This window comes from Pungitius pungitius, chromosome 2, assembly GCF_949316345.1.
Source record: "Pungitius pungitius chromosome 2, fPunPun2.1, whole genome shotgun sequence".
NCBI classification, from domain to species: Eukaryota; Metazoa; Chordata; class Actinopteri; order Perciformes; family Gasterosteidae; genus Pungitius; species Pungitius pungitius.
In genome coordinates this window covers 18,229,646-18,256,267 of record NC_084901.1, presented here as the reverse complement: position 1 = coordinate 18,256,267, position 26,622 = coordinate 18,229,646, and the positions used below count along the sequence as shown (strand labels likewise).

At 45.0% G+C, this 26,622-nt stretch overlaps 2 protein-coding genes across 6 annotated transcripts; both read right to left on the bottom strand.

Moving 5' to 3' along the window:
• rap2c (RAP2C, member of RAS oncogene family) lies at nucleotides 1–3,869 on the bottom strand. Its single transcript, XM_037461901.2, has 3 exons — nucleotides 2,865–3,869; nucleotides 1,776–2,061; nucleotides 1–1,236 (listed from the first exon to the last, which is right to left on the bottom strand). The coding sequence occupies exons 1-2, from the start codon at nucleotides 3,135–3,137 to the stop codon at nucleotides 1,783–1,785; spliced, it is 552 nt and encodes a 183-aa protein (XP_037317798.1). The 5' UTR covers nucleotides 3,138–3,869; the 3' UTR covers nucleotides 1–1,236; nucleotides 1,776–1,782.
• Nucleotides 3,870–4,747: 878 nt separating this feature from the next.
• Nucleotides 4,748–26,231, bottom strand: mbnl3 (muscleblind-like splicing regulator 3). Of its 5 annotated transcripts, none has more exons than XM_062560543.1 (9): nucleotides 25,919–26,231; nucleotides 20,939–21,387; nucleotides 20,460–20,655; nucleotides 15,806–15,970; nucleotides 15,079–15,282; nucleotides 14,657–14,893; nucleotides 13,839–13,992; nucleotides 10,969–11,063; nucleotides 4,748–10,344 (listed from the first exon to the last, which is right to left on the bottom strand). In XM_062560543.1, the coding sequence occupies exons 2-9, from the start codon at nucleotides 20,947–20,949 to the stop codon at nucleotides 10,327–10,329; spliced, it is 1,080 nt and encodes a 359-aa protein (XP_062416527.1). In that variant the 5' UTR covers nucleotides 20,950–21,387; nucleotides 25,919–26,231; the 3' UTR covers nucleotides 4,748–10,326. The 5 variants fall into 5 exon arrangements, with proteins under 5 accessions (XP_062416527.1, XP_062416526.1, XP_037316026.2 ...); XM_062560544.1 differs by having other exon boundaries at nucleotides 10,210–10,347; nucleotides 25,919–26,230; XM_062560542.1 differs by lacking the exon at nucleotides 10,969–11,063.
• Nucleotides 26,232–26,622: the final 391 nt, after the last annotated feature.

Sequence of the window (26,622 nt, the reverse complement as noted above, 5' to 3'; positions counted from 1 at the left end):
GAAAGACCAGCAGGTTTATTACCAAATGACGACAGATGTTTATATCTTTGAGAAGAAAAAAAGAAAAACAAAACAGGAGACCTGGGTGCAACAGAAAATATTTAAGGCTCTGTTAAATGCTCAGCTTCAGAAACAAAACAATGTACCAGATATCCTGAAAAGACACAAAAAGCAAAAACTAGTAGTTTAAAAGTTTAAAACTGGCTACCCATGTCGTTAGTTTTTAATAAATATGTTACTATAAGAAAAATAAAATTACAAAGTTAAATCTGATTAACTGTGCCAGAACCTTTACCAATCCACATTGCTGCGAGTTCATTGATGACAAGAAATCGGCGTCTCCAGAATTTAAAGCCAAAAACGTCATGTAGTAAAACACAAATCTGCACTGTGAGCTTCCTTTGGGCGTTCCAAAATCATCTCCCACAAACTCCTCGGGAAAAATGGAAGACCTGCGTCCACGTGATTCATGCCGTATAGAGACTTTGAATGAATTCAGGCTAAAAACAAAAATATGGCTCTTTCTTATCACTTCAAGTTGACTTGGTCAAACATTTCAATTTTGAGCATGCACGTTTTCAGACGAGTTTAGCTGCTTCAGGTTACTGATAATTTAAAAAGGGAAAATTCTTGATTTTATAGGTTTAATCCACACCTAGATCCCATCTAATTTTTCTAAAGCTAAAAAAACTCATTGCATATGCTGCTGCTGCGGTTGTTGTTGTTTGTGTCAGGTTGAGTAATTTCAATAGACACCTCCTCAAAATAAAACCAGCAGCAAACTGGTCAAAGTGTGCATGCTTAAAATTAAAAAGTTTCATTATGATGAAATACTGTCTGATTCCAAACTTGAGACACAATACAAGTAAAAGTATATAATAGTGATTAAAGCAGCTTTAAAAAGAAGCTGGGACCTCAAACACTCCTGCTTATTATTTCCGGTATACAATCCGGCTAAAATGAGACAAAACAAAAGACTGAAATTCACCAATGGCCGTTCTCGCTCATTATAAGTCCGTCAGTCTGACTCAATCCTGGAGCATCGAAAAGGCCGTTGAGGTTGCAGCAGAAACGTCTTCTAACAGTTATGATATCAAAAATAGGTCAGACGTCTTTCCTGTCAGATGCTGGGTCAGAAACCAGACTGAACAGGAACTCTACCTGCTGCGGTAAGTTTTGATTAGTTTGTCCCACGTTTCATCAAAATCCTTGCGGTGATCCAGACAAATCATGAATCTAAAAATAAAAAGGAGAGAAAAGCCAAAAAAAATGCTTATTAATAAAACATGTTGAAATGGTTAAAACTGGCATTGTCAGTGTGCAGCTGTGTGTGTAAAAGTGGCAACACCTCTCACAGAATCTAAAATTTACTTCCTGTTTTGGAACATCATTTCTTTTTCAGGATGTCACACTTTCCGTCCCCGGCTAGGTTTGCAGCGCTGTCTGTTAGTCTATACGGCGCTTAGCTGTGTTCTTCAAGCCACATACTTTTATAATAACAAGCAAAGAAAACACATTTGCATGAAGCGGCACTGCCCACTCCTCTTTCTCACTTCCAAAGGGACCTCTCTTCTCCCTCCCACTTCACCGAATCGCCTCAGTCATCTGTTCGTCACATTTCTCCCCAGTGTGTGAACCATTCTTCGTTACGGGGACATTTTATCACATTTTGAAAATGAGTGAACCGCCAACTGTGCTGTGCTCCTGAGCTCTTTGGGTCAGCCTGTATGTGAATGCAAGCATACAAAAGAGGATGTCCATGCAAGTGCTTGTACCTCTTTCTCACTGTACCACACAGGCTGTGCAGCACTGTTCCTGCTTCTCTGGCAGTGTGGAATAATTCATCTGTCGGACGATCTCAGCAAACAGCTCGTCCACCATCGTCTTGCTCTTTGCTGAAGTTTCGATGAAAGGGCAGCCCCACTCCTGAGCCAGAGCTCGTCCATCTGACCCGGCCACCTCGCGCTCAGATTCCAGGTCGACTTTGTTCCCAACCAGGATCAACGGCACCTTCTCGAACCGCTTCACTCGAACTATTTGGTCTCGCATTGGTCTGATGTCCTGAAAGATGCAAAGGGAGAAGATACAAGTGTTTTCTTATTGGGGAAAAAAAAGACAAATTGTCAATACACCAAGACAGAAAACCACAAAATGCAGACACTGAATTAAAATTTTGTATGATTGAGAAACATTAAAAGTAATATTTTAGTCAACTAATAAATATTCCACATGATCCTCTCCATAGTTAGTGTAATCTTTGGCATTACATCTTTTCCATTTAATAGAAAATACACAGGTACTGTATTATTATATTTGACCTGCAAACAGTATAAAATGAGAATTAGAACAGCATTAAGTTACATAAAATGTGTATCTGGTATAGACTAGGACACTTCTGGTGAAATGTTCCCATGTAACTCTCCTACATAACAAGTATTAGTCTTTACAAAACATATATACTATGTGGTTTGCAGCAGTTCAATCTTTTGACTTATCGGTTGACCCCATTTTGGCTGAATAGTAAAGTTGCGTTAATACCACACAAATCGCAGATTCTAACCAGGAACAATTTTAATATGCTTGCTTGTTTACGGCAGTTTGATACTTGGAATTATTAACACAATAGCTCCTTAATTGCATGTTGTTGTGATGTCTAATAAAGCTGCCTATAAACGGAGTAGCTTGATATGGAGTATTCATTTTAATAATGAAGCGACGTTTGAATGCTGCATGGCTCTGCAATTAGACAATTATGAGTCACACCTCGTTACAGGTTTAAATTGCTGCGATTAACCACCGACCTCGCAACATGTTAGTGCGTGTGGTTTAAAAGGTGCGAGTGTGTGTGAGGTGACATCGGGTACCTGGAATGACTGCTGGTTGACCAGGCTGTAGACCAAGATGAACCCCTGTCCGTTCTTTATGTACAGATCTCTCATGGAGGCGAACTGCTCCGTCCCCGCCGTGTCGAGGATTTCCAACACGGAGGGCGAGGAGTCCACCTCGATCTCCTTTCGGTAAAAGTCCTCGATGGTCGGGTCGTATTTCTCGATGAAGGTGCCGGTGACAAACTGGACGGTCAGCGCGGATTTGCCCACACCGCCGCTGCCCAGCACGACCACTTTGTATTCTTTCATTGGTGCGGCAAGCTAACTTAGCAGCTAACGACTTAGCTACGCTGCTATACTCGCCCCAGAAACATCTACCAGGCCCTTCAAAAAGCCAACTGGCGAATGTTTAGCGATATAAAATAGGTCCTCTTCATTCACAGAAACCCAGGAGTATCGCTTATACTCGTTGCTTTTTCGTTCGTTGCCTCGCTCGTTAACGAGTAAAAGTTGATGTTCCTGGACGTTAACTCTGGCGTTAGCTCGCCTTGACGCTAGCTCGCGTTTTGCTAAATTCCGTCTCGCGCTGTCCCATGCTCAAGCCCCGAGACGTTACATCCAAATCTGATAAAACCACAAGTGCCGGGGACTCACTCAAAGACTCGCTGTCTCGCTACAGGCAGCAAGTCCCGACAAAACACTCTAAACGTTCCTTAGAAACAACATGCCAGTTCCTGCACAAACACGCACACACACCAGTCCGCCGGTGTCGCAAAACGCAGCACGGGTTATGTCCGTCCGTCCGGGCCTAGTTCTGGTTCCGGCCCGGCACCTAGGAACCCGGGCGCACTATCCACGGACACACCGCAGATGCAATATCGTAGTCCGAGGGTCCATTGGTAACAGTCTGTTGCTGCTCCAATGTGCGTTTGACTCGGTGCTGTGGAGGTTCGACAGCAGAAAGGAAAGCCTTTTTTCCCCCAACCGATTTCCTGAAGCTAACGATCTGGCTTCCGCTAACGACAACTAAGTTTCCGGTGTGAATGTTTTCAGAATAAAAGCTTCTTCTCAACAGCAGTGAGCCCTAAATACCTCATACGATTTACTGAAGCAGCAAAACATGATTCCCTTCACGTAGTTTAATATGATTTCAGGCGAAAAATACATTTATTTCCAAACATATTTGTTTACAATTCAAGACATACATGAAAAATGCATTTCAAAAGGTAACCGATAATGAACAAAACAGAGGATCAAGATTATGTGTTTTATTAAAGGTCAAACAGAAATAACAGAACTCATCATAGGCACAGTAACTTACTCCTAAAACAAATTGGAGGATTGATTATAGTGGTAGTGACACATACAATGGACCTGCAATGTCCCTAAATGGATTTGGCTAGTTGGGTACATGCCATAGGCCATTAATCAGCCCTCTCCCTTTGTGTTTGTATTTTTGCCTTTGACATAAAAATAGGTTGAGACATAATTCTTCTGAAAAAACAACAACTAGTGTATTTGTGTAGAACTGATATTATTGATGCTTTCTTTTCAACACATTATGCCTAATATGTTTCCAGATGGATTTTTGACAGAAATCAAATTGTTCTTGTATGCAACCTTTAAAAGTCAATGGTCTCCAATACACATCGACGACAGGAGCTCCGTAGAAGAAGTAAGTATTGATAATTTTCGCAAGAAATCATCAATACACTTGAATGCAAGCATTGAGTCATGGGAATTACAATTCCTCATACAATGTTTTAATATACTGTAAGTCAAGACATTCATGACTTCAACTGTAACATAAACTTAAATACCATCAAGTTACGAACAGGAAAAAGCTCACAATTCAAGATATAAATGTAAAATGTCTTTCGAAAGGTAACAGAGAATGAACAAAACACACCACAAGAGGATCACGATCATGTGTTTTATTAAAGGTCAAACAGAAATAGCAGAACTCATCATAGGCACAATAACTTACTCCTAATAGCCGTACACTGCAAAACAAATTGGCATGAAGCCAGCAGCACATACAAGCACCACAAGCATAAAACAGAGTGAAACAACAGACAACTAAGAAACAGCAGTCACTTTCAAGTCTGTCCACGAGGGACAAGAGAGAGTATTACATATGGCTTAGTCCTGAACAGTCTTTGGCCCTCTTCATCTTCCATGGGTTGCCATTCAGTCTGCACTTTAATCCAATTTAATAAAGAATCACCAACCCGACAAAGAATTTTAAATAAAGGGATCTGTTTTACACACAATACATGTGTTCTTTTAAGTCAATACTAATGTAGAATGTAAAATAAAAACTACATTTTGCATGATAAAGGCACAATTACAACTTAATTTGTTTTAAATAATGACATTAAATCATTTTCAAAAACAAAATCACAATCTTATTCACTTGTTTGTGTCCGAAAATACACAGTACGTTAAGTCCACTCCACATGTGGGGTCAGAGGAACCGACTTGCCGGGATGACTCAGTCAATCCCCCACCAGGACAAGTGCCATGGCAACAAAATCGCTGGCTTCAATAGCAGGTGTCCAAATCTGCAATAACACAGTTGCGTACGGATGTAGCTGCTGCAGCAAGAATAACGTTAGAAAACCAGTTTTTTTTGCAATTTTGACAAATATCCTGAGGAGAATTCTGATTTATTGTTGTTTTGGATAATGACATTGAGGGAGAAAATAAACCCATTTTACAAAATGATGAAAGCAAAGTTAATCCCGTGAATACATCTCTCACACGTGTCCCTCTGTAGTCAAAACGGATCACCTGCTTCACTTCTCTAACCGGCTTCTATTCAGCGCGCACATGGAGACACTCTGCGCTTTAATTTGGTGCATTTCTGGAAAGAGAGGACAAGGTTAGTACTGGTGGACGAAACCAAACTGACCACTTATTCTAATCAACTTTTCTCTTGTTCAATGTCAGGGTCAGATATTACAGTTGGTCAACTGAAAAGAAGCGTTATTAAAGCAAACTCTCTGTGGTTTACAGCAAGGCAATGTCATGCTTGGCAAAGAACAGGGCTCTGGCAAACAAACAGAAGGGCCGAGCCTTCAGAGCAATCTTTTTAAGCTGTAAATAAATGATAGACACTTGTATCATTAACAATAAATTGATTTGATTTTTAATCAACTCTTTTATCTATATTTTATTCAAAATAAATTTTGAGTATTTTGACATAGTTATGTACATAAGTGCAAACAAGGTGAACATCACACATTCGTATACACCTCAGCAAGGATCAACATCACCCAGCACAGCTGGGCACAAAGAGACTTCTGAACCACATCCTCGACCAAAACTGAAAATTAGAAACCTCGATAGTGAAGCCACAGCCTCCATTCGGAGAAAACCGAGCGAGGGCCGTCCGGTCGGAAAGAGGCGACCGGCGGGGGCTGCTGACTCGTTTGATTTTTAAAGAAAAAGATCTTTCAATTAGTCCACAAGTCTCTTTTCCTTCCTGACAGATAGGTGTTGGCCTTAAAAGCCAAAGTTCATTCTTATTTCACAAAAACTCAATGTACAAGGACAAAAAACACTGAGGGTCGACTAAACAAAACAAAATAAACCCCTGATCTCCCCCAAGGACCATTCGGTATTACAAGGATTTGAGTTTTTCATAAAAAATGTTGAATCACGTCGCATTAACAAGACAAACTAATTAGACATTCCCTTTTTAAATAAGTTAGTGATGTATGTTGTTTTAATTAATGTGAAAAAAAGGAAAATCACAATTACGGTAATAGAAAGGTAGCCATGTTGTCATTTTGTTGCCACAGCAACAGTGACCATTACCATTAACAATGACTCCATCATTGTATACAAATTATGTTCACATTATATATTTTCCTTGTTGGTCTACACAAACTATTAACTATGTAAAAACTATGTTTCTTTTTAAATTCCATGCTGTTTTTTATGTCAGTTAAAAAAAAGCTTAACTTACCAATATTACATGTCACTTTCATACACAAGTATCACATCTTTATACAGTGATCTAGAAATAAGGCCCTTTGTTTGTGCCCTGGCAAAAAGAAGTTTGCTCAGGACTTAAACTGTCCACATGCTAAAGGATCTGGTCACTGGCCACAATGATCAGAGCGTTTTGCATATTCCAGTGTTATGATTCATGGCTGTATGGGAGAAATACAGTGAGGCCTAAAGGAAATCAAGTACAAGAGAAGAAGAAAGGGAAATGGGGTTAAAACATTTTTTTTTTCGTGCCACACGCTTGTACATCAATACATCCGTCATAATGTATTTAAATATTCAAATGCCCTCAAGAGGCACAGTTTATTAATCAAGTATCTGTTTGTTTTTTTTCCAGCTGGACATTAGTTAGTGAAGGCATGATGAAGTGAAGGAGGGAGGAGACAAAGGCTGCATGGAGGGGTGTTCTTGGCTGGACAAAGCTTGTCTTTAAAAGCTGTAAGATTAAGACAAATTAAATTGTCTGAACATTCAAATCATCAACTTCATCGAGGAGGAGAAAAGACTCAATAACAATCAATAACAAAGAGACAACTTAAAAGGAGAAGTAATTTTTGGTGCAAATAACGTAAATTTCTTTACAGATGTACGCTCCAAGCGCTCGATCCGTCACGTAGATTTAAAGTAAGTTGTTCCTTTCTTTTAGACGGTTAGATGATTTATGTCAATCTCACATCTCTGCAGTAAATGTGGACCTTGAACCAGGAGACAGTCAGATTCATTTAGTACACGGTCACATGTTGTAGTGTTATCTGGTTTGTTCGTTCCTAATCTTTACGGTAAACGAAATGGCTCCCAGTACAAAGCGTCATGTTTAAAACACGGACACGAAGGCTCCCAGAGGTCACTCGCCCACACCGAGCCAAGGTCGATCACACTCACCACCCCCCCCCCCCCCCCCCCCCCCTCCCTCCGGCCCGAGCCCCTGCCTCATCAACACAGTTGTCAATGTTAACGGGTGGGAAGCCGGAGTGGGATTAAATACTCGCTGACTAGCAGACTCTACTGGATGGTCATTGTGCAAAGAAAAAAATACATCTTAAACAAAAGGGTTGCATGCTGATTTTCTCAATTTTGCTCCGTGATTATACCGTTATTTATAGATGCATTTTGGGTACTTCAAAAGGAGGGGAAGTGGGGGGGGTGGTACAACAACTGATTATCAGGAAATCTGTCCTTTGAAAAGTACTGTTCTGCTCTTCCTTTTCAGAGAGTGAAAGATATTTTTAAAGTACTCACACCATCCATTGACATTAAATATAAATCTATATAACAATACGCATACTTGAATAATGTCTTAACACACTTATCAGCACGGTACCTACTGTATGTGACCTCAGAAATAGTCTATATATAGTGAATTACAATTCAACATGCCTGTTTTTTAAAAGAGCATGTGAAGAGTTTTTGCGATAGATACATTCACGACACGATAACATCATTTGAAATGAATAATGTTCAGTGGGAAATGCTGTAATTTCTGCATCATTTGCAACTAACCAAATATGTGATTCATCTTCTTTTTCAACACACCCAGGTCACGGATCTACTTCTCTACACAAACAATGAGACGGCACAGCTCTCCACAAGAGAAGAAACGAGGAGAGAGAGACGGGACGAACCGAGCGACACTTCTTCCTTTCAGTCTGTCCTTACAGTGTATTGACAGTGGTGGTTTTGAGGAGACTTAAAAGAGGCACATTTGAATTTGGATATACGTGATTCCTCGCAGTCATTCGAGAACCAAAGTCCAACCGGTTTGTCTTACTTTTTCTTTTCTTCTTCTTTTTTTTATAATACATTAGACATCCAACAGGTGATTTATTTATAAATCGCCATAACTAAATTCTGGTTATAACAGCTGCGGATGCAATATTCACGGTCCTACTACGTTCGATATAAAGGACACATCAGTAGAAAAGACGAGACGTTATAAAGTCAGACGGGACATTTTCAAGTTCTAAGCTTACTCCCTGAAGAGCCATCAAAAAACGCATCAAAATCTTGTGCCACCTGCTCCAGCCGCACGAAGGGAGAGAACTACACAAACAAATGGCCTTTTTAAAATACATCTCTGAGTTTGAGAGGAACACGTATCCTTTTTTAAAAATTTTTTTAAAATATTGCATTACATGGGGTAGCTCCTAGCAGATACCAACCAGCAGCTGGCACACGCAAACTTCAGGCACAACTTCAGGACACAAATCCAGCTCCCATCTTGTGCCGATTCTCTGAAACATCATTTCGTCTGTTCTATGACTTCAGGTGACTTGAACGAACACACGGTGTCTCGGTTAGTGGTGGATGCCGAGGACGTGAGGGCTACTTGTAGATTGTCATCCTTTAACGCCACGTTTTGACATCAAATCACGGAGGAAACCAGACAAACAAAACCTTCCTTGTTGGTCATTAGACACTAAGGATGCTGCCTCACTCAAATTCAAACGGTTTTGTGGCACTTTGAATCCAAAATGAAAAGCCGGATTCTTAGAAATCTCTCTGCTCGGCCCATCTAGAGCACAAGTGATTGTTTTATATCAATCCACCGGTTTGTATTTCTTTCATTTTGTTGGATTCACAATTTCCACGTATCATTCCGTCAGTACCAGATACGGACAGTGAAACCGGGGAATTCAAATTATGTGGCAAATGGAATTCCTACATTTTCTTATTTGATAAATGTATACAACAACGGCTATCGCCTTTAATTGAAAAAAAGAAAAGAAAAAGTATGCTTTCACTGTTTTAAAATCATTGGTGAAAGTAAGTCTCCTCTGCAGCCGAACAGACAAATCAAAAAGGCACAAACAAATGAACAACTCGTTGGCGCCAGATGAGACGGTGAGGACAAACAGCATCACATGGTACAACACAAATGTCCCATTTATAGCCATCCCGAGACGTGAACGTGACGCGGTGTGAAAACCCTCTTTCACTGGCTGGAGACCAGCGGCAGGGTCCGTTTTTTTTTGTTTTTTTTTTGCAGCTCGAATGGTCTCAATCTCCAGAATAAGTTTGTCAGCAGAGTTTCTGACCGTCGAAGAGTCAAAAGTGTCGGGTCACGAGATGGCTCCATCCCATGAAGGGCATGTTTTCTCCCACGTGTGTGCGCACTATGTCTTCTTCTCTCTTAAGGTGTGGGCATGTATGGCTGTACGAACAGAGCACGTCAATAATGCTTCAGGGGGGGGGGGCATGGGGGGGCTTCTTTAAAGCTTGCATTGCGCGAACCATCGCAGCTTTCCTGCGTTTCAGAACCTTTTCACACTCGTTGGACGTGCGCTGCAGGCGAGGCACATTTTTTGCTGCTTTCCGAAAAGATGACCGCCCTGCTGGGTGCGCACGGGTTTTGGGGGGCTCTAACTGGGGTTTCGGGAAAGGCTTACTGGGTTAAGGTTCACCGGCGCGGCCACCAGCAGTTTGGGGACAGGACAGAAATGGGTTTCCATGGGAACGCACTGGAGCTCCACCGGGTCAGGAGTCAGAAGCTCGGAGGGGTCTACTGGAAGAGAGAGAGGGAGGAGCGGTGAATAGAGGTAAGCTCAGTGTTTTCTTTTAACAGGTTAGCCAGGGTTTACGTTTATTGAATCATCATTATTATGGTTGTTGGAACAAAGCCAATATATAAAGCAATTATATTTCAGTTTAAAAAGAAACAATTACTTATTTACACCAGGTACGAAATTACCTTTTAAATACTAATTTCAAAACCCTGTTTAAGTGAAATCAGATTAGTGGTGAACAACACAAACATTTTTTATATCCCACAAGGAGCTGCTACTTGTAGATTGATTTACCGTACAATGCACCCAACCTCTGTGATACAGGGGCAAAGTAACACTGTATTTAAAGGGTAATTATAAATACTGTAAGGTCATAAATGACATAGAAGGACGAGACAGACGCGATAAACATCGACGTGTAGATGAGAACAGCGGCCTAGTTTAACATTTACATTCCGCTCAGACCATACCAGACTGCAAAGTGAAGACAGATGAAATGTGAATCTAATAAAATGTGACTCTACAGGCAGGTGTCACTTAAACCTGATAAAAGGAGATCCACGAAAGGGACTCAGACCTACTGGGCTAAAAACAAAAAGAGCTGAAACAAAAGAGCAAACCTGATTCGAGGCGGCGGACTCAGCGAAAGGAACATTGGTGACTGGGGTCGAAGCCGACGAGACAGAGGTGGTGGTGGCACCGTGCATCATGGGAACTTTTATTCGGGCGAGTCAGACGAAAGACAGAGGGCGAGGATGTGGGCGGGGGAGGAGGGAGGGAGGGAGGGAAGGGGGAGGGAGGACAGGGATGATATGGTTACCATGGCAAAATGTGTCGGATCAAAAGTCACGGCACAAGTCGAGCGACATCGCCGGGATGAACAAATATCAAGACACATGCAAACAGAAGAAGAGAAAGGAAATCACTTTTTTTTTTAATCAGCAAAACCACTTATGAAAAATAAAATAAAAATGTACTGTTCCCACTAACAAATGGTAGTTAAAGAAAAGGAAATACACACTGATACAATCTAATCAGACTGGAGTATCTGATGTATTGTATTCAAATGGACAGAGCATGTGTATGGAGGGAGTAAATGATCCGTAGTGGCTGCAAAAAAGCCAGACCATCACCCGGCCATAGTGAAGGTGCTGCTTCACTATTTTGCCATTTATGATGCAAGACATGGAGACGCTGTCAGGAGTCTTTACATCTGCTCTACAGAGGACGAATGTCTTCACCCCCCCTATTTCACACTGTTTTTTTTACCATCATCTTTAATCCCTACTACAAAACAAGCTGGTAAGACTAACTAGATCAAATATTTGGACATGTTAAAGGAAAACTCAGTTTACATTTCATCACTACAATAATCCTGAAAACAGATATTTGCTGTGCGTCATATGTGTCTGGAGTATTGGTAACCCATGACAACGTCAGCGGGGGTCATTTCAGCCTGCAGAGGACCTGTGTGTTTCAATACACAAACTACTTGGAAAACCAGAAATATATTTGGTACTTCCAAACAAACAGAAACCAGAAGTGGGAGTACAGAATGACGTAAAACTGCCTTCTGGTAAAAACGTAAGGGTTTGCTCCTGCCAGGTTTGGTATTATTAGCAATAGCGTTTAATCACAACACGTTACGTCAGTACGCTGTGGCATCACGTCCACAGATACGAGTGGGACAGCGCTGTATGTGTGACAGATTCAATGAGACTCAATAGGACAGACATGCTAATAATCAGTATATTACTACAACTACTGTTGATATGCCTCGTTGGCTTTTGAGGTCAGGGCTGTGCATAAGACTTTAGAAGGCACCAGTTTTCCTAGTTAAACGCACCTAACAGTGCGAGCTTTGTAAGGGCAGATGCAGATGTACTAAAGCGTAAAAAGCACACCCACACAGGTGTTTTCACTCATGTCGCCCAATCGTACCAATTCTCAGGACTGTGTGGGCGAATATAAAAGGCCTTCAATGGACATCTCCCTCACACCTCTGCTGGCTTGGTGTTTGGGGTCAGCACACGTCACTGCCCATGGTACATAGAGTTCGGTCACTTGCACCTGAGCAGAGAGCTTAAACCACTGCGTGGTCGGGCAAAGCGTTTGTCTAATGACATTTCCATGATGTGAGCATTGAACAGTTAAGGAAAGAACAAATTCAATTATGCTCCTGGTTGCATTTTGGGAAACAAAAAAGTGTTTTTGGAGATGAACTCAAACAGGCCTCTAAAAGTCAGGATATCTCAACCTCTGCAGGTCAGTACTTTCCCCTTTAATCCAGACTAACAACGGAAACCAGTTCAGCTTCTCTTCTGGGAGGCAGGCGTGACCCACTGGGAGTTCCCTAACCCCTGCACCCGGGCCCTGTGATTTTCATAATCCCCAAAAGTAATGCATGCACACATGTGCACATACCGGGCACAGAGAAATGGATGAAATACTTGCTCACACAAAGCTCGACTCGTTAAACAACATCAATGTGAACCACGTGACGCGGAGAAGACGTCATCAGAGAAAAATGTCTTCATGTTCCTCCCCAGCTAATCGATTAATCAGTTCATCCTTCAGCTATGATGCAGATGACCTCAGAGCAGAGACACTTTTAACGTACTTTGGAAGCCCCTTTCAAAATGTCACATCATTTCTGACTAGCACTTTAAAAAGAGAAATATTCATGAAATCATCATTTATTATAATTATCGCTACATTAAACAAAGAAAAGCTTTAAATCCTTTATTGATGCAAAATGTAATGAGGCTAGAACCAGAAAAGAAATTGGTATTTGAACTTGATTAATGAGTTAAACGATTAAGCTCTTTTAGAAATATTTGGCAAAAGATTCTGTCAGCCAACTAATTGATGACAAAAAGTTTCAGCTGTAATTTTCTCCAATAAACACGTCCTTCAAATCGAAATGAAATCCTTTAAATCAAGTCTTTACTGATAGTTTAGTAACAACCAGGCGTTCCGTTTAATGCAAAAACATGTGAAAACTGAAATAGAATGTAAAACTCCTCATTAGTCAATGAGTTATCTCCTTGGCTCCGTCTAACTTCCATTCTTCACCCTTCCAGCTGCAACACACTTTGCTTTTTTAAAGAGAAGAACCTGTCCCACACAATGCCTCAAATCTGAAGAGCTTATTGTCTTTTATACTTAACTTTGGCTTCAACGGCTGTGTTCACGCGTGGAGCCAGAGTGAAGCAGAATGCAAGTAACACAACAGCGAGTGTGCAGAAGAGAAGCGTGGCGTGACAGGAGGAGGAAAGGCCAGCAGGTACGTTGTCTCTCGCTTTTAGCGCCGGTCCACACGGCAGAGGAGCCACAGCACGCAACCGGGGGTCGAAAAACCAAACCTCCAAAAATAAACACGTGTCTGCGTCCCGCGACGTTTCCTCCTGTTACCGCGTCACGCCACCGGCCCTTACCTCCGTCGGCCCCCCCGTGACTCACCTCCCGCGTGTGTTGGTGTGACACTCACCAGTGGAGATGAAGGCTGGCTGATGGAGCTGCATGTTGGCCAGCGCCTGCTGGTAGTGGAACATGCTGGGGTTGAAGACGGCGGCGGCGGCTCCGTTGCTCTTCTCCAAGATCGGCCTCTTTGGTGTCGGCTGCATGGCGCCCGGAGGGAGAACCTGCAAAGGAGAAGAAGAGTCCCTCCCCGTCATCTAGTGCCGTGTCAGAGTAAATGTATGGTATAGATATACAGTATATATATATATGCCGGGTGCTCTTGGGGTGGACATTTCCGTTTACCACCACAAGAGGACACTGTGGCATCGCAGTGATGCTGAAGTGGTGGAGGGCGGCACAGAGGTCACACCGAGAGTGAAAAAGGGATTGCTAGGATTTAATTCACCAGAAAACATCAAAATACAGCGGAAGATTTTTAGTTTTTGAATCACACAGATTTCGTCCAAAGCGACTTACAATAAGTGCATTTCAACCACAGGGATACAATAAGAAACAAGGAAGTGCAATTTCATTAAATAAACCGATTTTAGACATTAGGCTGTGAAGTCAAGCTGCCGTGACACTACCTGATATCGTGATTCATTTAACATGGACACCGTAAAATAAATTCCATTTCATATAAACACAGGTTTGTCTGTCTTCTTTTTTTAGGCCTCAGCACTGCAGACCAATTACTTTGGTAAAAATGTTTTCATTGCTGCCGAGGAAATGGAGAGAGTGCAAAATCGCTCCTCATTGGTTTACACCGGCACTCTGAGCTCCTCACAGCATTTTTAGGTTCCCAGTTGGTATGAAGAACAAAGAGCTGCCAGCGTCTGGACTCACCAAGCCCGACGCTGTGCTGTGACTCGCTTGGTGCTGTGCCGCCTTGATCCTGGCCTGCAGGTGAGCCGGCGGGTGGAAGTACTTGCACTTGTCTCGGCTGCAGCGGCCCTTGATGTAGTCCATGCAGACGATGACCGAGTTCTCGCTGCAGTCCACCATGCCGGCCTCCAGAGGGTGAGCGTAGCGGCAGTCGCTCTCGCCCCGCGTGCAATTGCCGCGCTGGAACTCTCGACAAACCTGGGGGAGAGAGAGGGAGGAGGGGGGGGGGGTCAGCGCCAGCACCGGTCAACATTTACCTTTCATCACGCTTCGGCCAGACATAGAAACACAACAACTGCGGGGGGGGGGGGGGGGGGGGGGGGTGCCGCATACCTCCAGCTTGTCTGTGCGCACATGTTTGGGGGGGGGGGGGTGCCGCATACCTCCAGCTTGTCTGTGCGCACATGTTTTTGGCCGGAGGTGCCGTTGCCCATGGCAGCCAGGCCGGTGGGACTCCCAGGGACCAGCAGGGGAGTGCTGGGCAGCAACTCAGGCATCAAGCCCATGCCTGGGCCCATGTGGCTCAGATATGGACTGAACGCCATACTGGGGCACGTTGCCAGGGAGGGCGACACTGGGAATGTTGTCTGAGGGAAGGAGGGTGAGAAGGGCACAGACCAGAGGGACAAAACAAGTCATGGCAGAGCTTGAGGAGAAGATTTGCCGGTAACACGAGCAGTACTGTGGGGTTTTTACGTAAATGAGAACCACGCAGTTGCCCATTGCTACTATTACTCAACATCGTCCATGAATAACATATCAAATATTCTGAACCACCTGGTATAAACCTTCCTTTAGAAAAGTTGAATAAGACAAAGCTACCTTTCCTGTAGCTGAATACAACTTCCCTGCATCATTATTAACTGTATGCAAGATATAACAAAAAATAAAATAAACCAGATATTATATAAGTTCTGCAGCTCCAGCAGCAGATCTTATATAATATCTGGTTTATTTATTACTAGAAGTGACGGGGAGGTAATATTTCATGCTTAAAAAAAATATGTTGCTGGCTAAAACATCACTCACAGTAGTATTTTGATAAATTAACCACAATTTCAAACCCATTACATTCATTGTAAAGACGTGATTTCAGTGGGAGCTGCTCACAATAGGCTGCAACTGCGTTCCGGGCAGCATGAACTGCATCTGCTGAGCCAACATGGCTGCAGTGGCCTTCTGCTGGATCAGGTTGTTCCTCCCGTTGATCTCCAGCTGGGTTTTCAGGTGTGGCGGTGGGTGCAGGTATTTACAGTTCTCCCGGGTGCAGCGCCCCTGAGGGGAAGAGAGGAGGGTGGAGAGATGAGCGTGAGACACCAAGTGCCTCGACGTGGAAAGGTCGACTTTTTCGCTGCGACTGATCTGAGTTCAGCAGGGACACTCCTCCGTTTAACCAAGAAACAATTTGTAGAACTAAACGTGGGGAATAAAGCGTGTTTGCAGAACAACGTGGGGTAAATTCTGGTGGAATAAAGAGCTAATTAAGTCCCCGAAGACCTCTTCTCGGATAATTCATGAGAAACGCGCAACCACTTACATCGTTAAAAATGTGCTTCGCCGGCATCAACAGCACTCGGAGCGAAACAGTTGAAAATTGAACTTTCTTTTTTAAAAGGTAAATTAGTTAGAGCCTCTGAGCCAGTCAAAGTGTTAATTTCATTTTATACCGTAACAGCTGGACTCATGATGTTATAAAGCTGGAGAGTGAAAACACATGTTCCCCTCTCACTGTCCTCTTTGTCTATCTCTACCTGGTACTTTTATTGGATAAGATAGAGCATACTGTATATGACAGCAGCACGTGTTATGGCCAGAGAAGAGATCAAATGGAATTAGAAACAGAACAATGATATCATTTATTCTAATAACAATGTTTTAATAACAAAATAGTGATCCTAATAACCCATGTAAGTCAAAGTCCTACTGTTCCTACATTTTATTCACTACCTCTAACCTTGGGAAGGTCAGAGCAGGGCTCGCTAACACGAGGCTCAGGAGACAGTTGGGCTGTTGGGCTTGTATGCAAATCCAAATCCTCATCCATCTCCTCCAGGCTTCAACAACGGAGGCAGAAAGTTTGTGTGATCTGTTTCAGCAAAGCAGATTCCCCTCATAATCAAGGTAAATGTTCTTAAAAACATTCCCAGAGGTCATGTAGCTCATAAATATTATGGGTAATAAATAAACTAAAAATTAAAAGAACTCAATATTAATGTTAAAGTTGAACAATGTGCAACTGCCTTTAACCCCGAAAAAATGTCTGTGTCAATGATTAATTTATTAATCTTGTGAACAGTGCAATGTGTTGTGAAAGTCTGGATGCAAAACAAGCCTTTCAACAAGCTTAGACTAACGTGGGTCGCTATGAAGATTCAGCAGCCACAGACCATTTCGATCAAATATATCTTTTTAAAGTTATTTCCCCACTCGCCATTTTTGGCTTCTTGTCAAATCCTAAATCAGATTTTGAGCCACTTATCTAAGATGCAATTCATTTCATGGCAAAGCGTCATTAAGGCGGTGTCCTTCCTCCGCGGGGAAGGTGAAGATGGTGCTGCAGGATCACTGCAGGTCAACGCAAAAACTGCAGTCCCCATTAAACCCCTGGGCCGACCGCAGCTGTCTGGCCCTGCGGATGAGCTGCTGACCCCCCCACCCCCCCCCATTAACCACCTGCACTGAGCGTCCATGCTCTGTCGTCAGGCCACACCCACACCGACCGGCTCGCATTACGGGCGGGGTGCCGCACGACTGGCGTCGGAGAATAAAATTAAGTCCGCAGACAAAACTGACGTCATGGTGCAGAGACTCTGACGGTGATGGATGATGTCGCGCCGGGATGAGGACACTTAAAACATTTTTTTTTTAAAGCAGCAGCACGGGAGCTATATGGTACAGAAATGCAGACGTGTCGCGGCTTGGAGGGAGGGCAGAACGGCACACGAGGCCTGCAGAGAAAACACTCTCGCCTGCACCGGAGACGCATCCGAACAAGCTTTGTGTCAGCGAGCGTTTGGAGATGAGTCCGTCATGGGGAAGCGAGTCCCGCGTGGCCCAGCAAGCGTGCTCAAACTCACAATCCAAACGAGCATAATGACGCACTTCATGCATTGTGTTCTAAACTAAACGTTGAAAAGGGAAAAAGAAAATGTACGAAAGCTATCACATCTGGCTTGGAGAAGGAGGCCAGAGAAACGTGGTGGTGATGAGTGCATTGGGTCAGGAATCTCCCTGTGGTTGCCATAGCAACACAGTACGCAACACAGAGAAAGCCCCCGTTAGTAGGGTTGTGTGCTGTTTGATGGATTCAGAGAGAAAGAGAGAGAGGTGAGACGTTGATTAAATCGAATGATGAATAAATCAATTGAAATTCATATGGAACAAGCTCAACCTTGAGTTAGCCGAGTTTGGCTTCATTCTCACGAGGGACGATGGTTTAGAGCCGAAACGAACATTGACTCAATCAACAGAAAGTATGTTTTGTTAATAGACCAATCGTTTGATTCTACAACTTTTGGATGGATGAGGATGTTGGATGAATGCCTAAAATATGCTGAATCCAGCCTCTTAAAACATTTCATCATGATATGATTTGGGTTTGGAATTGTTATTTGGACAAAAGCAGCACTTGCAAGAAACTTTGTTACCCGAAACATGAATCGAGATTAATTGATGACGAAAATAATTGTGTGCCTGCCCTGCCGTGTCATCCAGAAGCCACATTGCTGTTGAATCTGCTGTGTGTGGAGCAGATGTGACGTCCTCACTAATCATTTGAGATGACAGCAGCAATCCGGTTAACAAGGTAAAAGCAACTAGGAGGTGAACCCCCCCCCCATCCATCCAATCCTCCCTTCCCACTGCAGCAGGTTCAGACCAACGAGACATAGCTAATGGTCGAGCAACAGGGGATGACAGTGGTCCGGCCGGGGGATGCCAGATACGGGAGGGACGGGGAGGAGGGAGGCCATTAGCAGATAAATCCATAAAATTAACAAAGAAGGGAGGGGTGGGCGGAGAGCGGAGAGCGGGAGGAAGGAGCCGTCGAGCGTCTCGAGTGAGTTGCTTTCTTGGCTTTTTTCTAGTCAGGCGAGCCGAAGAATACTCCTGGCCGACAATGGGGGGGTGGGGGGGGGACAGGGCCCTAAAGAGGCGGCCCGCTGACACACCGGCACTGAACCCCCCCCCCCCGCTGCAGCTCCTGATAAAGAAGGGCTGTGACCTTCAACTGTCACCAACTTCAGTTCTCCAGCCGCATGACCCCCCCCCCCCCCCCCCCCACCCCCCCCACCGAACAATCCAAAGTGGCCTTTAAATGCTCGCTCATTGCCTTCGGGTACAAAGCGACTCGCCTCTTCCTCCCATCGATGGAACCAGCACACACAGAGAGCCGGGGCTGTTGCTCTGTGCTAAAAACAGACGTGCCACTCAGGGAGATCAAACCATCCAATGGGTACGCTCTCCTGTGCTGTTGCTAGGCCCCCCCTCTCTGATTCTCTCTCTCTCTCTCTCTCTCTCTCTCTCCCTCCCTCCCTCGCCATCTCCCTCCCGCTCCGGAGGACATAACAGAGAAAAATGGCTGAATAATAAATTCTAACTCAATAAGCGAGGAGACAGCAGCTGCACTCAGACAGAGAGCCCCCTTGTCTGGGTCTCGCTCGTTCTCTGCGTCGAAAAAAAAAGAAAAAAACGCCCCGTCGAGCAAAACACAAACGCCGATAACGCAGCGGGCCGTTCCCTGTTTTGGGGCCGCAATCGGACACCTCCACAATGCGCCAGTGCGTGTTCACGTTTCGGGCCGCGCGCGAGGGGAGCCGGTGTCGTGGTTCTGGAGGTGGAGGCGGGGGAGCAGCTGTAGGGATGCTGAAGCTGATCACATCACTGAGGGACTGCCAGCGAAGTGGCATCACCGGACGCTTCCACTCACGCCGGGAGCAAAATGGACGTTAAATATCTTCAGAAACAGAAGACTTTCCTCTGAAGTCTGTGTGTTTCTGATTGGCTTAACTTTAATAACTTAATAAGCATACATCGGGGATAAGGATATTTAACCGATCATTTTGATTGGTGAAGACCATCGTGTTGGGTGAAAATATGAAACAAAATGTGTTCACCATCAGAGACCTTTCAATACCACACTGTGGTATCCATCCCTTTCCTTTAACTGGTTGTATTACATCATTGCAGGAAATGCTGCAATGAGCACGGCATCTTTATGCCAGAGAAACCCAACTCTCTTTTTCTGTTAGTCTCTTAGCAATCTTATTAGGAATTGCCTTTAATGAAAAAAGAACAACCGGAATTAGCCAAAAGCAGTCACATGTAGATTATTTCATCATATGTTTTAAATAAAATGACTTGCACTACACAGCTAACTTAACATAAGATTGTAATACCGTTTAAAAAATGTATCCACATGAACTAAAGTTTTATTTTCAGGTGGCATTTTCATTATTTTTTAAGGGATCATTCTGCAAAAAAAGCTTTATTAATTGTCAACAAACACCCTAACTCACAACATCAAAAACCACGTGATCAGAAGGCTATAAAAGGGGAAGCGGTTATACAGAGATAGCGGTTTTGATGCGGGGGCACAAAGGTTGGATCAACCGACCCGACACGTCGGAGAGAGGTTTCCAGCGAATGTTTGATCCGAGGCGGTGAGCCTCCTGCATCGTGACGCATCTCTGGGAACTCTCTAGCCAGCGGGTGACATCACTAAGGAGAACCGAGACGTGCGTTCGTGTGTCAGTTGCGTCGTTACCTTGAGCGAGTCGAAGCACGCGATGACTCGGCCGTTCTCCACGTGGCAGCTCCGGGAGGGGTGAGCGAACTTGCACTCGCCATCCGACCGCGAGCAGGTGCCCCTCTGAAACTCGCGACACACTTCCAGGGTCAGCCATTTGGTGTCCCGTCCCATGGTCATGCTGACGGCCATCAGAGGTGACGATGCAGCGATCCTCAGGAGAAAAAAGAAAAAAAATCCCCGAAGCAGAGATAGTTTCTGTGTTTCCTCAGTGCAAATAGGCGGCGAGTCCTTGTGGTCGGTGTATTTTAGGGAATGTTTATTAGTTCTTCCTGGGAAAAGTGGCAGCTGAAGTTTGAGATAGAGGTGGAGGGGATGGGGGGGGGGTGGTGAAGCAGGGGGGGTGGGGTGCAGACTGTGAGCAGAGGCCAGCTCTGTCTCCGAGAAGGGGAGAGGGAAAAAAAAGAAGAAAAAAAAGAGGAAAAGCCAGAGCTTACTGTGAGGACATCAGTCCGGGCGCATTGACACCGAGCGTCAGAGGCCTTTTGATGGATCGACCGACGTCCGCCCGCGAGTCGCCCTTTCGGCTTCACGGCAACATCGCCGGCGGCTGGGGCAGTCGCCGTGGTTACGTTTGAAAATTAAGCCTTCCAGAGGGTGGCGTCCTTGCAGCGGCTCGGCTCGGGGGCCGATGTGGCGACTGCGGCTGGGCGGCGTGGGAAGGATGACTCGGTGGCCGTCAGGATGAAATAAAGCCTCCGTTCAAGGCCGAACACACGCCGAGCCCTGCTCTCATCCGGCAGATTAACAGCGGCACGCGACCCCCTCGCAGCAGGCACTTTGGAGTTCCACTTCCTTCTCTTATTTCAGTCTCTTTTTCATCCCTTCCTCGCCGTTGCAGATGCTTCTGTTGTCATCCTCCTCACCCGCCTCTCTTCTGCATGTCCTGCAAAAAAAGAAAAAAAAAAAAAAAACAGAAGATTAATTTCAAAGCAATGACAAAAAAGAAAGAGAAAGGGGAGCAGCCTGTTGAGGGAGACAAACGTCGTTGATGTGAAGCTACAACCTTGCGTGGAGCTCGTTTGAACGGAGGGAGACGAGGACCACGAGGCGGGAGCAAGGAAAGGGAAAAGAGAATAAAGCGAGGGCAAACAAATAGCGGAACAGAGCACACGGGAGGGAGGGAGGCGGCAATGAACAGGAAAGGGCAAGCTATGTCTTGATTAAGTGATACAAGAGAGGGAGAGGGAGACGGGATGGAGGGGAGATTGCAGGCAGGACGGAGACGTCGCTTCGACTCCCCTGAGCTCCACGGAGCAGAAAGTAATTGACCAACTTGAAATGAATCAGGCTACAACGTGCCTTTACAGAAAGCCGTGCCCTTGAAGTGGAACCTGGCCGGGCACGTGTGTGGTCCACACTGATGATTCCCAGACAGTCATTAGTGTGAAGGGAGAAGAAGTAGAAAAAGAGGGAGACATGGCAGAGAGAGAGAAAGGGGGGGTGTGCAGTTTTTCACAACTGCAGCTGCTGTGCTCACTGCACGGCTCCAGCCAATCAGACAGACTCTTGCTGGCATGCAGAGCACGTCCCCCGGCCAATGGCAGGGCAGTTTCCACGGCAAGCTCCTCCCCTCCACAAAAGCCCGTCCTTGTCCCTCCCTGGAATTTTTTTCTTTTTTTTTTCCACAGTCATGGCTGAGCCACATGCTTATGTTCATACTGTACAAGAGGCCTGACTCCAGAACAGCTCCTCACAGACGTTGAGGAGCAATCACAGTGATGTCGTGTGCAGACGGGGCGGAGGGGGGGGGGGGGCTTTACTGCAGTGGGATGCATGCAGGGAGCAGAGTGGCGTGTCTGGACTCTTAACCAAATGCAGATAACAATCAGTGAGGTGGCTCAATCGAGACGAGATACTTCACGAGGGAAGGCAAAGTCCAAACTGTATTTTTGGAGCTGGGTGAAAAAATACATTGAAGGGACACGGAAGGCCTTCCTGTGCGGAGCGTCAACGCACAAAGTGAATAAACAAAAGGCGAGATGCAGGAGAGGAGGAGTACAAAAAGTAGGAGAAGGAGGAGACTGGGGCTGGAGCAGATATCATCAGTCCCTGCGTCTGATGGCGGCAGACGGGGGGGGGGGGGGCATGCAGATAGACAGCCCAGAAGGAGAACACCGCAGTGGGAGAAGGAGGGATCAGTGTGGGGGGGGGTGGACCAAATTGATATACCCACCTTCAAATGCAAGAACAAAGACAGATCCCAGCCCAAAATACAAAAAGAGGAGCAGGAATGAGAGATGAGCAGGTACCAGCAACTGCTTGGCTTGCTCGACCGTTCTGCTGGTCTGTGCCTCCCCCTCCTCTCGGCCTGCCTACAGATCGATGAGCAACTTTTCTCAGGGGGAACAAAAAACAAGCCCCCCCCCCCCCCCCACAGCCCCAGCCTTGCATTCAGGGTCCACATCAAGCGGGGGGGAGGCCCTTGCTTACGCACACCCTGACGACGCAGCTCAGCGGCCGGATCATCAAAACGCTGCTCACTCCCCCCCGCGTCTGCTCCTGTGCCTTTGCCCAGCAGCCCCCCCCCCCACCCCCCGCGTACACACCGTAATGACCTCTCACTCGCCGACACGAACAGCCTTCACTCTCCAGAGTAGATTCACCCTCAGGAAAATTCCACCGACTGTTTAACCAGGCCTTCCCTTGTTAGCTTTCACCCCTCGGGGGCCTCCAGCTGTGCCTTCATGGTGACTGGAAGACAACGAGGTCAAAAGGCCGCACCATAAAACACGGGTAAAAAAAGTGTTTCACCAACAGTTTGTATTGACGGGTGTCAGTATTATGTGTAATGTACAGTCCGAGCTTTAGTGAATGAATACTTCATAAACAACAGCAGACTAAATCCAACAGCACAACGTCCTCATAAAAACATGGAGCCGGTTCGGAGGAATGTGTCTTCAAAAGATGTCACAAACCATCGAGGAGAACAACAGAGACATTTTTTTGCACTCTCTGTAAATGCAGATCTTTCAGTGGAATGAAACACAGACCACCAAGCTGCCATATCGCCCAACAGTACTCTACCTACCACAGCATGATAAAACACGAGGAGGCCACAAGTTACCCGAGCATAACAAACAGCTGAGAGGCCAATAATTAAGAGGCAGGTGAAGTGAAAGGACACTTGTTAGGGGTGCTCTTATAGCACAACACTGCACTAGAGAGGCTACGTGCTCGACGCAGCATTATTGTGCTGAGTCAACGTGCTGTCCCTACGACGCGGATGATTAGGTCGTGCTTCAATAACAAACCACATATGAGACAGGATTAAAATAGGCTTTGTCAATGCTCATCTTTTCATATGAACAATATGGCTGCCTGCTGTACTTTGCCCTGGAACTGACTGAACAACTTAATCATATTAAAATATATTGAAAGGAGATCTACACTAAAGGGTGCACGTATCAAACAGAAAATTAAACATGGCCCAGTGAACTTGTCCGATCTCTGAAATGCAACATAAACTATTGTTTGCAGGGATGCTGCGTGGTGAATAAATGCAGCGCGCCCCAGTTATAACAGTCATTACGCTGCTGGCGGTCCACCAGGTGTCTGCAGAGGGATTAGCGGCTCCAGCAGTCAGAATAGGTGTGGGTCAACATGTAGGTGGAACAGGATGGAGGAGGGGGGTGGGAGGGGGATGGGAGGGGGGGGGGTGGTTGCTGTTGACTCCTGCGCACTGCGTCCATCATCAAACACAGTGCACCAAAGGGCTGCCGACAGCGTAACCTTCACCGGAGCTGTGACGTCGGCGCTGTGGCCGGCGCGCAGGCTGGGTTCCACCTCGGAGGGAAGGGCCTGCTCCTCAGCGACAGAGGAGCTTCCATCGATTGTCTGGTTGCTGATTTCTTCTGCACAATCACTGTCAGGCTCTACGAAGAGGGTTTTATGATTTGCACTTTTTTCAAAAGCTCTGAATTAAGAGCATTCAATAAATATGTAAAATATAATAGAGGCTTAAAGGCTAATAGAGAGAAGAAAGGCGTTACAAAACTAGAAAAGGATATTTTTTTCAGATGATTACAGTGTGCTTACTGCTGTAAATTTAGAGATGATATATTTGAAACTACCGAAAATGTTGATACGTCAACTAAAATGGAAGACATGCAAGACGTTGAAATTAAGTCAGACTGCTAAGTGAATTTAAAATTCAGATGATCTTCGAGTTTAATTCTTCACCCAACTGGGGAAACAAATTCATTGATTTTAGCATTTAGACACAGAAAAACACATTGCTTCACCAAAAAGGACCTCTTTTAATCTGGCCTTTTCCCGATTCCCAAAGGCTTGGCTGTTTTTTAGAGGCACGTGTAGGTGTTTAACAAATACAATAGCTATATAAAACCCAACTCTGAACGATCATTATTTTGTTCAGTAAACAGTCAGCTCTTTTGGGAGCATCGACAGGGACAAGAACAAAACAGGATAACGCTGAAGACCAGGTGATTGATTAAAAAGCACAAGGTGGAAGATCCATAAATCACAACGAGAGTGAAAGCTAGCAGCCGGTAAGGAGGGAACAAAGTAATTAGGTTAAGTATCCGTAATCCTTTCAGCTCGTTAAAGCACCACGGTTCCCATTCAAGCAAACGTACAACAAGCCAACCCCATTTGCATCGGACAACATGGCCGAGGCACAAGGTTTCCTCAGGCACTTTAAATTCAGACTTCATATGAAGGGTTCGCTTTGGAGCTTTTATTTTACTCTGCTGGTTTGTTAGCTGGAAGTTTCACATCCCTGAATTGAACTCGTGGAAGTTACTGTGTGGAATTTTTTTTAGATATTACAGTTTGACCAATAACGCATATAATAACTATGATTTTTATTGTCATATAGTTTTGTTGGCCCCATTAAAAAATAGAGCTTGTCAGGCTGTCAAAGTGTGAGAGGGGATAATAACACTACATGTACAGTGTAGGCAAGTAGTGACAACACAGTATGGTATGGTGTCTGACCCCTCGGGGCCAGGAATGACTCAGCCTCCCTGCACAGCATGCATGCATGCAGGCTGCTCGCGCGCGCGCGCACACACACACACACACACAGGAAACCAGGAAGGAAACGGTGCTTCTCTTATGGCAACTGTAGGTGAATTTAATGCACCATTGCAGACTGAGGACTTCCAACAGCATCCCCTGCACGCTGCATTCGAGCAAACCGAGGAGAGCGGATCCCAAACACAAAAGCACGGAGCTCTCAGCAGATTTCAGCTCCGTAATATTTCGGCTGTGCCTTTGTGTAACGCGCAAATATTACGCCCGCAAATGACACATTAAAAATGCCGCAGAAAGCGTTGAGCTTCCACGCAACAGGCAGAAGAGGCATTTGAAACGCTCGCAGCAAGGGGTTAAATAAATATGAAATATAAAACTGGGGAACAGCGCTGTTGCTGCAAACTGCGCCAGTCTCTTACCTGTTTGCGCTCCAGTCGGGATTCCAGATCTCTTCTCCTACATTAACGTCGGTTTCAATGGTCATGTATGGGGGGGGGGGTTGTCCTACGGGGACGCGTTCTTAGTTTGAAGTGAGGTGTAAAAAAAAGCGCGTTGTCGCTAGATAAGAACAATAAAATAAAAGCAACAAAAAATAAATAAGTTTAAAAAAATACGCAAGTGTTAGCCGCGCAGTGAGAGGAAGAAAGAAGCTGAAATGTTTTGCTGCAACTACGTTTGCTCGACTGCAACACGGACTGAACGCAGAATAACAGATTGGAATGAAATCAGAGGGAGGTGGGGTTGGGGGGTGGTGGGGGGGGGGGTCTTGAGGGTGGAGCTGGGAGAGACGGAGCGCGTTTGATACCGCTTTAAATAACATGATGACTTTTCTCGAGCGAGCAAACAGCTCGCTCGAGAAGCACTTTTGCTCGCGAATGGTTGATTTGCGCGCGCGCGCATGGTGCTGATTTTCAAGTTAAATTTAATCCAACACCGGGGTTTGTGTGTTTAAGAGCCATAAAACACCTGCAAGATATTTTCTGGACTGTAAAAATAAAAAATAAAATACACCCATATCCCAACGGGATATTATTTAACTGATGATGTTAACAACCAACTCTGTTTAACCTGTTTGCATTAGCATAGCGGTTAGTGCAGCTAATATTTTTGTAAATAGCTATGA

Excerpts from the sequence above, each read along its gene's own strand:
- mbnl3 (XM_037460129.2), bottom strand. Across the intron at positions 15,971-20,459 it reads CGTGCTTCGACTCGCTCAAG|GGGCGCTGCACCCGGGAGAA; the intron begins GTAACGACGCAA and ends TCTTCCCCTCAG. Across the intron at positions 13,993-14,656 it reads ACAGCACAGCGTCGGGCTTG|GTTCTCCCTCCGGGCGCCAT; the intron begins GTGAGTCCAGAC and ends TCTCCTTTGCAG.
- rap2c (XM_037461901.2), bottom strand. The coding sequence starts at position 3,137 with ATGAAAGAATACAAAGTGGTCGTGCTGGGCAGCGGCGGTGTGGGCAAA. Across the intron at positions 2,062-2,864 it reads TCAACCAGCAGTCATTCCAG|GACATCAGACCAATGCGAGA; the intron begins GTACCCGATGTC and ends TGCATCTTTCAG.